Here is a 13059-nt window from a genome sequence, read left to right as displayed (position 1 = left end):
ATAGATAGATAGATAGATAGATAGATACTTTGTGCAAGGGAAGACGTGTGTCCCTAAGTAGACAACTTTCAGAGGGATAATGTCCAAAGCAGATAAGATGCCAAGAGCCTTACATAGCTCCATTTGCTTTGGTAATATATGCCAGGGGATTAAAAAAAAACAACAACCCATATTCTTTGACAGAGAAATGTTCTTTATAGCTTGCTATGCAGGATTTGTTTTTAAAAATTCAAGGAAGAGAACAGAGATTACGTTAAAAAACTAGAAGCCAAGCCAGAGTGTTCAGGCAACAGTGGGCCACTCTTCTTGTCCTTGCTCAAACTTGCCAGAGGATTTAGCTTTATGTCCAGAGTAGGGGGTATCTCATGCCTGTGATTCCAGCACTTCGTAGGCCGAGAAGGAGGATCATAGTAAGTTCAAAGCTAGCCTGGGCTATACAGTGAAATTGAGAAGAAAATAATGAATATACAGAAAAAAATATATGTAACTAGGTCTGGATCTTGGTGGTAGAGCACTTCCAGCAGGCAAAGGGCCAGGTTGGGTACCAACAACCCCTTCCTTAACACCAAAACAAGAAAAGCAGAGAAAACTAACTCTGACTTGCACAAAGACAGAAAGAAATTCTGAGAAAGGTTTAAAAATACACCTCTAACACTAACTAGACAAACTCAAATAGTTTCTTCCTCAAAATTAGCAAGAATGTTTAATCCAAGCACTTGGGAGGCAGAGGCAGGCAGATTTCTGAGTTCGAGGCCAGCCTGGTCTACAGAGTGAGTTCCAGGACAGCCAGGGCTACACAGAGAAACCCTGTCTTGAAAAACCAAAAAAAAAAAAAAAAATTAGCAAGAATGATCAACAAGGAGGCACTTGTATGTCTGCAAGAGTGACAAAAGCATCATGGTAAACGTGCAAAGCGCTTAGGAACAGCCCACATGCTACGCTGCAGTGAGCAGGGCTCACACACTTCCATCCAGAGAGCGGAATACAAAGCACAAGAGAAATCAAGGCAGGTGTGGAACCAGCATCATAAACTACGATGATAATCAAATGTTTCAAGAAAATTCAATGGCAGAAGATGATGTAAGTGCAGTTAGAGGCAAGCATTTTAGTAAACACAGTCATATGGGAACTGAGGAGAAGATAAGGCTGCCCGGTGAGGAGCAGGGCGGGGAAAGCTTGCACAACATACTCTGTTGATTCTTAGCTGCTGTCGTACTTCTGAGCGGTTTTACAGTTAAGATTACAGACTGATGTGAACTTTTGTATCTCGTGTTTGCCTTCTCACCAATTCTAACACAGCAGAGGCTGTCCCTTCTCTACAGTGCATAAAGTCAGACAGCACACCCCAAAAGCCTGTCCACCCCCAAAGTCCCTGCAAGGATGTCTCCAATCCAGTGACAGGGATTTGAGAATTACTCTATTTATTCTAACAAGCTTCATTATGAAAAACTGGATACAGTTACTAACAGAACTGTAGAAGTCGAAAGAATAAGTCCTAGAAATACAGGATTTTTTTTTATTATTTTATTTGACAATACTTGATTGCAGAGGAGAAGGAAAAGGAATTGTCCCAGAGCAGGAAGTGAGCAAGCCAGCCTGCATTCAAGCAGGTCTGACCCATGGACAGGGCCAGTCTAATTGGCAGTCCCCCTGCTGTGTCTCTTATGAAGTTGATCCCCTGGTATCTGGAGAGCTCAGCTGGGCTGTGTTGGTCATAGAGTACTTCATGCTGACCTAGTACTTTAGGAAGGGTCTTGCACCTGACAAGCTGCCCAGGCCTGACTGACTGAGAGAAGCTTCGTGGGGGTGGAGAGAAACTGGTCTCCACCTTCCATAGGGCTCACCAGATACCTAGCAGGATTTATTTGCTCTAAAAACAACAACAAAAACAAACAAACAACACCAAAGACAGAATCCCAGGAGAAAGAGAGAGACCCACATTTTATGTGGGTTTCTCTCTGAGGTTCCCTGAGCAGGTGTTTTTTAAAAGTCTCCTGGCAACACCTGATAGAAATCTGGAGGCACTTGCATGGTTTCTCTGGGAGCAAACCTGAACTTGATGAAATTCTAATTGGAGAATTAAATTGATTTAATTAAACTGTTAGCTACCCTAACAGAAAAGCTTGGAGCACCTCTAAATAGAAGGGAGAAAATGGGCCCAAAGGTGCCCAGCATCCTGGAGGAGGGCCAGAGGGGTATCTGTGAGTTCTAAGTCAGCCAGAGTTACAGAGTGAGACACTGCCCGGTCTAAAATTAAACAAACAAAACAGGGAAATAGGCTTGCTAATCTTTCAGTAGTATCCTGTTAAGGTTTAGACTTGATTCTCTATTCTCTGATTAAAGTGGAAAAACTTCTAAAAAAAGTGCTAAAAAGCCTTTTAATCCAGATTTAACACATTATATTTTAACGCAGCGATATGTCCCAGAGAAATTATGTAGGCATTAAAAAGCATAAAGTTAAAACTATCCTAACTTAATATATTTCTAGCTTCTTGCCCAACTAATTAGAGCATGCACTGTGCATGAATGTATTTCATACATGTGCACATACATGCATATAAACATGTATGATGGATGTACTCCTAGACAGAGACGTGTGGAAGACCACGAACCTGAGCTGACTCATCTGCGATTTTCTTCTGGGATGTCTCACAGGTATTTAATGCTATTATGAAAATTTTAGCACCCAAATAATGTATAGACCATAAAAAATTAAGGCTGGGTTGGAGGTTAATTTTTTTTTTAAGTATTCATTTTCAGTTCGTTAGCGACCATTTCTCCCTGTAAGTCAGTTGCTTCTTCTGCATTTCTGTTTCTTTAATCTACGACTTTGAAATACACCCCAGAGCTAAGGAATCAATCATTCTGGTACAGTCACTCTTCACACGCAGAGGACAGCTGTGGACTGGGACCCTCTTTTCCATGTACTCACATGAACACATGTATATACATACACAACCTTGTCTAGGTACACAACATTTAGATTGAATTTAATAAATCTCTTCCTGTATAATGATTTCTTGTGTTTCTTCTCTTTTTGTAAAGAACATTATAATGCATTTCTTGGACAGAGGAGAATGTTGGTCTTATTCACTATAAACCTTTGATATCCGATGCAATATATGGAAACAGCCTGCTGCCTCAGATTTGAATATGTATGCAATTGTAACAGGAAATCCATTTATTAAAAAAAACACAAACACACTGATTGAACAATCTATTTTAAAAAATTAATGCCATTATAAAGAAACTATATACACAGCAGACAGTAATGCTCTGAGGGTCATAGGATAGTCTTAACACTGTACCACAGGCCATACAGAGAAAAAGCATGAAACCAAAGGTTACCTTTTTGTGCAAAGCATGGAATTCGCTGTACCGTTTCTCAACAAAATGTTTTCTTCCGTTCATTAGCACTTCTATTTTAAACACCTAAGGAAAAAATTAAAGAGATTAATTCTGCTAGTTCAAAACCCTCAATTGTTGACGTGGTAAGTTTGTGACTGTGATATATTTCATCCCTTTAATTACAGAAGCCGATTCTCCCCAAACTCAGAAGGCTCAGGAGACCCTGACCCAACAGCACTGATTAATGAGCCCTCGAACCAAATGCTCACCCACTAACTGCGGCATTCTCTGACACTGTGTCTATAGTCAGGAAACTTCCATGTTCTCAAATGCAAATTCTTCTTCTTCTTTTTTTTTTTTAATTTAGAGAGTATCCTTCCCGTGAATGACTTCATCAAATGACTATGATGGTACAGATCTGAGGACTCAGCCACATGGCACCCTGTCAGGGTACTTTGAGGAAGGCACTGTGTCATCTGAGACAATCATGCAAACAACAGTGCATTTTAGGTTAATTTCTTCCTAACCTGCATATTCATCTCTAGTCTCAGCTGGGCTTATCCCGCTGTTTGCAAAACAGGGGAAAGGCAGGGAGGGCTCATTTTCCCTGCATGATGTGAGTGACAGCTAGTGCTCTCACTTCCAGAAGGTTGAAAGGCCAGATGCAGAGGTGCTCTGGGCTCACTAATTAGTAGGCACTAACATGACATTTTCTTGATTCTAGGGTCAGTGGGTCAAGACTGGGAACAGGGATGAGAAGCATTGTGAGTTGCTCATGAACACACAAGGGTCGGGTCCAGGAGTGCAGAGAGCTGGCAGGAAAGGAAATAAAGAGCCCGTGCTATTCCAGAGTCTGTCTCACCCTTGTTTTGCTAAGTGAGAGTCTGAACCAAGATGAGAGAATATTGCCAAGCTTGAGTTCCAGTTTTAGCCAACCCTGGGGGGAGGAGGGGGAAGGGCAGCCCAAAGTAAAAAAACAAAAACAAAAAGATCATACTTTAATCCAAAATATATGTACTCATATTTAACACAGGACATAAAAGTTTCTATGCTTTTATCATGAAAATAGAGCCCAACAGTGCTGTATTTCTTCTATATATGTAAACATAACTATTTCAAGTCAGACATATTATCAAGCGTAAATGCTACCTACACTTTTGTGTATCTTTGAATTATATATATTCTTATACTGCAAGACTCAGTTAAAGAAACCCATTTTCTAAAAATTTACTGAAAAAATTTTTACCACATTTAATCAATATTTCATATTATCAATTAATTTCTTCTAGAATTCTTCCTCAATACTTTTCTTTAGTGATTTAAGAAAAATGTTTTCTTCTAATATGCTTTAAACTTTCAGATATACATCCATTGCTTATTAGAAAAATATTTTGTTTCCTAATTCACCAAGGAAAATGATCCTTCTTCCAAGACCTTGTCAGAAAGAGAACTAGAAAGACTTTTCCAGAAACAGATGCTAGAGTCAGGCAGTGTCAGCTGGGGCCTCTTCTTACTGTCAAGTCCCTGATTTGATCAAAACAGTGTGGCAACAATGAAAGTAGTTTCCATCTGCTGAGCTGATAAAACTGCTCCAGGTCTGGTTACTGGGGCTGTCTCACAACAGCCCCTGCAATTGGTAAGTTTCCTGAAGAATCCAGAGTACAGAGCCTTGGTAAGGCTCAACCTACTGGGTCACCTTCAGACTGACCCTCTTGAAGGCTATGGGTCAGACATGGGCAGCTAAGAGAAGACTGGCCTCCAGGTAGTTAGGATAAAGGTCTTAAAGCCCACACCTACAGTGACACAACTACTCCAACAAGGCCATACCTACTCCAACAAGGCCACACCTTCTAATAGTGCGACTCCCTGGGCCAAGCATACACAAACCATCATAGACACATTATGCTCTGGCTGCCTCAAGAAATGTCATCCCATCTCCTGCCCAAGATGATTCTGTCTGTAAGTTCTACAGTTACTCTTCACAAACACTAAGTTCACAATGGAGGCAGAGGGATAAAAGGGACACCAATACAAGAGAACTGTATAACAGTTGTTTACTCTATTATATTGCCATTGAAAATACATAACATACCCAGTGCTGCTAAAGTTTTTTCCTTCTAGGTTCTGAGCAAACATTTTGGAAAGGAAGTTGGTTAGCCAGGATGGAGCCAATTCAGGATGTTTTCTTATTACTTCCACTACATAGAAAACCCTTTTCTCATTTCGTGGCCCTGGAAAAGTTTCGGTATAGAAACCACTCTGGGGTAACAGTGACATCTCAGGACTCAAAGAACAGTGTGTGGAAGGCACCCAGAATAGTATCTGGCATTCAGCAGTTAATTTATTTAACATATGCACAGAGGGTTTACTTTGTGCCTGGAAGTTGTCCTAGGCTCGAGGATTCAGTAATGAAAAGAAAAGAACCTGGCCTTCAAGGAGCTGAGACCCTGAGTGATGACTGAGCTGGATGACACATGTGTGCACAAGTGACATGGTGTCCAGCTAGACATACTCAGGCAAGTCAGGCACAGAGCTTGACACGAGTGTTAAACAGTGTACAGGGAAGGTCTCCTTGAGGACAGAGGCAGGGAACATTGTACATGAGTTAATATTTTTAAGAAATATAAAACTATCCAGCCCATGAGCCAGTTTGATAACCAACTGAGAAACAGCAGGAAACACTTTTTATAAAGAGAAGAAAAAACAATGACAGACACGGATTCAAAAAGGACACAAGACTAGGGAACACACACATTCCCTTAGTCTTGGTACTATTGTTATGAGGGAATTTCTTACTTTCAAGATCCTGGGATGAAAGGCTAAGGGTCAAACGAGGAAGCCTTAAAAGAAAACCCAGACTACGGGAATGAGGCTTGTGAACAAAATCATCAACATCCTCAATGAAAATTACACTAGATATGATGAATAACAGTCTAGTCATGGAGGAAGAAAAGGATGACGATGAGACTCTATTAAAAACTATACAGCATGAAACAAACACAAGAGAGGGCATAAATGCTGTCTTTTATTTCTCAGATGCAATTGTCGTCTCTGAGGCTTACTGCCTCAGTCTGCTAACCTAGGCCTAGTCCTGGAGGCTTCTAGCCTCTGTACAATCTAATCTAGGTCCAATATTCAGCCTCTGAGACTTGCTGCTGAATAAGCTCACCCATTCTAGTTCATCCTGAGCTCTGGCTGACTGATTCAACTCAGCTGTTCTGGCTCAAAACTCTGTTCCAAGCTGACTGATTCAATCTGGCTTCTGACTGAAGTGCTCTGCTTGGCTTCATACTAACTTTGACAATAAGTTCTAATCTTCTAGCTTCTTCTCATTCTCTGGCTCATTCTGTCTTTACCTGTGTCTAGCTTGTTCTCCCTTCAGCCTGTCTCTATAAAACTCTCCTGGTAAAACAGCCTCTCTTCCTTTCTCTCTTCTGCACTGCTTTCTCGCAAGTAGCCTCTTTGTCCTCTCTCATAAGAGTTGGGCATACCCCATCTGTCAAATCTTTCTCTAATTCGTCACTTTGTCTGTTACTCAATTAGACATCACTTTCAAACACAGTACTTCTTTCTACAAACAAAAAAACTACCTTTATTGTTTAGGATTAAAGGTGTATTCTAAGGGTTGGTCTGTATTCCAGCCAGAGAGAATAAAGGTATGTGCCAAGGCTGAGCCACAATTAGAAACAACTTTTTTTCAGTAAATAACACAATCTTGAGGTTCATGGTGTGATCAAGTATCTTGCAACAGGAGGGGGAACAACCAAAAAATAAATAGCTGGGTATGGTGGCTCACGCTTTTAATCCCAGCAATGGGGAGACACAGGCAGAAGGGTCTCTGCAAGTTGAAAGCCAGCCTAGTCTACAAAATTAGTCCAGGATGGCCAGGGCTCTGTTACACAGAGAAACTTTGTCTCAAAAAAAAAAAAAACAAATTAAAAAAAGAAAGAGAAATAAACACTATCAGTGAATCATATGATAACTGAGAAAAATATATATCTATAAACTGAAGTCCGTGGAGGAGAAGAGAGATTCAGGCAATGAAGGTTAGAAAGTAAAACAAATATATTCAAAGTGTTCCCCATCCCAAATTAACAGAAAATATAAGTGGATAAATCCAACTCAATGGAGATATACACACACCGAACAAAACAAAGGCATCATCATCGTTCAAAGCCGGTAGGACACAGAAAGTCTCAAATGCAGGAGAGAAAACATAGACATTGCCCAGAGAGAGAAGATAAAGTGATATATTATTATGAATAACTGAGATTTAATGCATATGTATAATTTACATTTTAAAAGATCTGAATTGACCATCCATGCAAACCTAATCCATTTACTCACAGTAAAAACCCTTCTAATTCCTACTACCAGTCCTGCATGACAGGTACCATTGTTCCCACTTTCCAGGGAAGGCAGGAAATAAGGAGATCATACATCTTGGCTGCTCTTTCAAACCACAATTTAACTACAGAATCTGGCTTAGATACAGTATTATACCAAGTCCCAGTGGACAGACTCACTTATAAAGCCCCAAGCCTCCTTCTTTGATGTGAGAGAAACAGGACACTCTCTGTGAGTTCAAGGCCAGCCTAGTCTACAGCTCCAGGCCAACAGCGAGACCCTGTATAAATGCACAATACAAACCATTTTAGGAGAGGCTCTAAGTAGAGAGGATTATTATATATTTGACAACTAAATTTAAAAGTTAAAAAAATACATTTCTCTTAGTTAATTTTAAATAAAAATTTGTCTATTTTAAAATACTAAGTGGATGAAATGATAAACATTATTAATTAACTGTACTGTTTTAGGTGGGGAAAAAAAGTAGTTTTTCTCAATTTTTTAAAACTGAGCTTCAAAAAATTTAAAGAAAACACATATAAAATTACCCATTCTCTTTTTAAATAAATAAATAAATAAATATCCCTAAAAAATTACCACAATATGTTTATAATACCTGGTAGTATTTATGTGTGTGGGAGGCTGGTGGGCATATTAATATAATTCTCTCAGGAGAAAATTCATGACACCACACAGGACCAAAACAGCACACATTGAATGGCAAGAGAAAATAGTCAATGTAAAATTGGAAGAATTCCTGATCAAACAAACAAACAAACAAACAAAAAACATTGAAAGCAAGAGGAAAACCAAAGATGGAAGAAGACTGAGTTTCCTGAGCTGAGATCATGGAAAGATCCATGGTGGTTTGAATGAGAATGGCTCCCATAGGCTCACTTGTTTGAACACTTGGTCCCCAGGTGGCAGTGTTTGGGAAGGATTAGGAGGCGTGGCCTAGTTGGAGGAGGTGTTCCACTAAAGGTGGACTTTGAGATTTCTAAAGACTCCTGCCATTCTCAGTATGCTTTCAGCCTCATGCTTATGGATCAAGATGTGAGACCTCAGCTGTTCCTGCTGCCATGCCTCTGCTCCACCATCATGGGCTCTAAACTTCTGAAGCTGTAATCCCAGTAACACACAGTCTTTTGTGTTGTTTTGGCCATGGTCTTTCGGTACTCTAAACAGAAAGAAACTGAGGCAGGTTGCCAGACCCAGATAGAAAGACCAGCCAAGGACAGCCACATCTACTCACCTGATTTTTTTTTTTAATTACAAAAACAACAAAGTGTTTCTATACATAGCCTGTGTTATGAGTTTGACACACTTGGGAAGAGGGCCCCTCCGTTGAAGAACTGCCTCCATCAGATAGCCTTTGAACATGTCTAAATAATACAAGGAGACCACTCCACTTTGGGGGGTACCACATCTAGGTGCCTGGGATTATAAGAAAGGAGGCTAAAGGTCAGCCTGAAGCAAGCCAGGGAGCAGCATTTCTCCACAGTCTCAGCCTTGAATTCTTGCCTTGGCTTCCCTCAATGATAGGCTATAACCTGGAAGTCACATAAACCCTTTTCCCCTCAAGCTGCTTTTAGACATGGTGTTTATCAAGACAGAAGAGAAGCATGACAAGACAGGGCCCATTTGGAGGAAAAAGCAGAAACAAAGATCAGGGTGACTAAATGTTTTCTCCACAACACTGAGTGGCAGAATCTCAATGTTGACAGTGGGTCAATTTCATCCCTGGCGAATCTGCTAAATATGAAGCGTGGCAAATCTTCAGGCAAGCAGGAGCACTCGAGCTTATCATGTATACTTCTGGATTCTTCTGAAGATACAAAGTTAAAAACGTCAAAGGAAAGGTGGCCGAGGCACAAAGCTAGAAGGCCTGACCTGAAAAGAAAATGAGAGAAGACTCCTAAAATGAGAATTTTGAAGCATAGAAAGCATTCACATTCAAATAAGGAAGTGAGAAGACTTGAAGTAGCCCTTAACCAAAAAAAAAAAAAAAAAAAAAAAGAGGGGGAGGATATAATTAATATTAATTCAAACCTAAGATCCTAGTGACAATCCCAAAGATTTTGCCTTTCTCTGTCAACACAGAGGGGTATGGACTTCAAATTTATGTGAGGTATGACAGCTCATGTTTATAGTCCAAGAAGAGGAGGCTGAGCCAGAATTGAGGACAGCTTGGGCTATATTATAAACTTCAAATTAACCTGAGCTACCGTGAAACTGTCTTTAAAATCCTCTTCCCTTTAATATATACAATATATACCTTTATACAACATACAGGCTCAAACAGAAAACCGAAGATAACACGATTTGGCAGCAACCTTTACTTGACATCGTTTGCACTGAGCAGCACCAACTCAACAGTTATGAAGCGATGCTTTTGATTTTGAGCACAGTGGCTCAACAGACTGAGGTGCTGGCTGCAGAGGCTTGGTGAGGTATTTGATCCCCAGCACCCATGTAGATGTGGAAAGAGTGGGCTCACTCCACAAAGCAGTCCTCCACGCAACACTCATGACCAAGTCTGCGAGTGAGTGCAGGTGTGCACACAGATGCAATAAGTAAAAGTTTAAAATTTAAAATGTTTTATCAAAGTAAACTCATATTCATGGTGAAAGCGGAATGTGTAAGGGAAGGAAATACACAGGATGAGCTAAGATCATCTTGCAAAGTGCTTGGGAGTCAGCGGAGACCTGAAAATTGAGACGGCAAGAGATGCAGGGGATATGAGTTCCTGAGAGCTGTGATGCTGCACTCCTGAACCCTGGGACCATGGACATAGCTAATCTTCACCCCCACCCCCGTAGATATTCTGCTTTCAAACATCATAATAACGATGCCAATTAGGTCAAATGTCTGAAATGTTTCTACAGAGACAGAAGGAAAGATTTTCTTGAGCTTATTGATATTTGTAGGACTGCCAGATTATGGATACATTCACAACTTCGGGTTTTCAATCTTACACCCTAGTAGTGGTTTTAGTGGCTGCCTTTTGACAGATTATTTGACTATGAAAGTCTTCGTTTTTCTTCTTATTTTCAGCCACATCATCGGTTTGACACAAAACCAATCAATCAATTCAGCAAGGGGAGAAACGCCACCAAACCCATCAGGTCATACACATTATTGTCCACACAGTTTTTCATTAGCTTCAATATCTTATGACATTGGCTCGGATGCTCAATGCAATGTGAATGCTGCAGTGGCTGTACTTGCCTGAGCTGTGCTGACAAATGGCGTTTGTGAAACAATACCATTCTGGAGAGCTGCTCTGTGAACCTTCCCACTCTCCTCCCAATCTACTCGGAAGGGATGAAGATAAATACATTTTATCTCCACTACTTATTAACTTGTGTAAATCTGTAGATCTGTGATATAAGATCTTCACTAATGAAGTAGGAATGACTTGACAGAGGGCTGGAGAGATGGCTCAGTGGTTAAGAGCGTTGACTGTTCTTCCAGAGGTCCTGAGTTCAATTCCCAGCAACCACATGGTGGCTCACAACCATCTGTAATGAGATCTGATGCCTTCTTCTGGTGTGTCTGATGACAGCTACAGTGTACTCACATACATAAAATAAATCAATCTTTAAGAAAAAATGACTTGATGATGCTCATGCCGGAGAACATATGTGTTGGTCTTTGTGGCATGAACTCTGTGGCAGCCCAGAGCCGAGGTGCAACCTTGAGAAGTTAGGCCATGCAACAGACCTGGTGTAAAAGGGTTTATTGGGGAAGGGGAGAGGAGTGAGGACCTGGGGATGGGATAGAGACAGACAAGTGGACATGTAGACAGGCAGAGAGATGGGAACAGAGCCATGAGGGCAGAGAAAAGGGGGACAGAGAGGGAGAGATGGGGACAGAGAGGGAGGGAGGGAGGGAGCATGCATAAGAATAGAGAGAAGGAGAGAGAGAACACAGGGAACAGAGGGAGAGCTGGGGTGGTAGGTGGGTCCTTTTATTTGCCACACTAACCTGGTACACCTAGTGGTGATAGGTCATGACACAAGCAGCTGCTGGGAATTGCCTGTACACTAACAGTTGACAAGATGCTTTGCAAGAGAAGGAAAAGTTATTGCTAATTATGAAGAGGCAGACAAAGTCCCCAAAAGGAAGCAGAAAATAGTTTATAACGGCTTCTGAAGACAGCCTGTCTCAGAGGCTGCTGCATAGGTAGCTTGCCACACAGAGAACCAGGAACCCACCTTTCTTCTCACAAACTGCTTAGCTATAGATTGTATCCTCTAATGATGGACCCACGGCTTCCAACAGGAATACAAAGAACAATGATTTTAGTTGGTTGGAGAACCTGCAACTTACCCACAGAACTTTTACCAAAGGCAACTCCCCACCCTGCTGGACACCACCTGTGCAGAGCAGGCTAGTCCTTCAGGCCTTCACTCCCTAGGTCAATACCAACTGACTGACTCCTTCTGTCCTGACAGCACACAAGTCCATTTCCAGATCCCTCTCGGAGCTTGTAGGAGCTCAGGCATCGCTGTCCTCCATGCTACCCCTAAAACAAGAGTATCTCAATGGCAGAGAGATGTCAAGTGTAGCATAACCTCAATTAATTATTGGAATTACAGAACAGACTCTCATGGATGGATAAAACAGACTATAGGTGCCAAATATGCTGTAATGTTTTAAAATTTTTGTTCAGAAAAAAAATTTTTCCAAAGCTACTTTTAATACTTTGGGGTGTACCCCACAGGAATAAAAAACACTGGGAAGGGGTAACCCCCTAACCTCCAGGAGTGGCCCAGAGGGAGAGAGGCTACCTGAGGGGAAGGAAGCACAAAAGGAACCCGCTGCAAACTCAGGGCAAAGGGAATGCCATCGGTGCTGGGACCTGTGAGCACTACAGGGACAAACTCAAGCATGGTGGGACTGGCTCCAGGCACACAGGCGTAGAGCAAGAGGGTTGGACACTATGCCACAAAGCTACTTGGGTTCCTCCTTCTTCTCGTTTGCCTTTTTCTGCTTCTGCTGCATGATCTCCGAGTCCCTGGGGGTAGAAATGATGGGACACTCTGCTTGCAGACGGCAGCAGAAAGCCCATCATCTCCGCGCTTTCCCTTAACTGAGTCGCTCTGCTTCTTCACATTCTTCTGGCGAGCGAGCTCTTGCTGGTTACCGCGGGTCATGGTGACGGCAGTGGCTCCCCAGAAAAATTTTCAAGAGGAGCCTATAGCAATGCTTCGAGAAAACATCTATAATACATTACCGACTGAAAAAGTCCAAAAATATTTACCTGTATCATCTTGTTGACAATAATATAAATTGAAAGAGAACCTCAAAATAGGCCTTTGAGTGGCAGGGTTACTGATGATTTTAATTTTCTCTAAAATG

General features: G+C 41.4%; 1 protein-coding gene and 1 pseudogene across 3 annotated transcripts in view; both read right to left on the bottom strand.

The window, feature by feature from the left end:
* The window catches only part of Snx24 (sorting nexin 24), a 149274-nt gene that overhangs the window by 60524 nt on the left and 75691 nt on the right, over positions 1-13059 (bottom strand). For 2 of the 3 annotated variants that reach the window (XM_028777194.1, XM_028777195.1), the window contains one exon: positions 3349-3432. In XM_028777194.1, the coding sequence (XP_028633027.1) occupies positions 3349-3432 (84 nt within the window). Of the gene's footprint in view, positions 1-3348; positions 3433-7874; positions 7977-13059 lie in introns of those variants that run through there. The other variant, XM_028777196.1, reaches the window with a different exon arrangement.
* Positions 12652-12854, bottom strand: LOC114629189 (annotated as a pseudogene).

This window comes from Grammomys surdaster, unplaced genomic scaffold (assembly GCF_004785775.1).
Source record: "Grammomys surdaster isolate TR1022 unplaced genomic scaffold, NIH_TR_1.0 278, whole genome shotgun sequence".
NCBI lineage: Eukaryota > Metazoa > Chordata > Mammalia > Rodentia > Muridae > Grammomys > Grammomys surdaster.
This window is presented reverse-complemented; position numbering and strand designations above follow the sequence as displayed.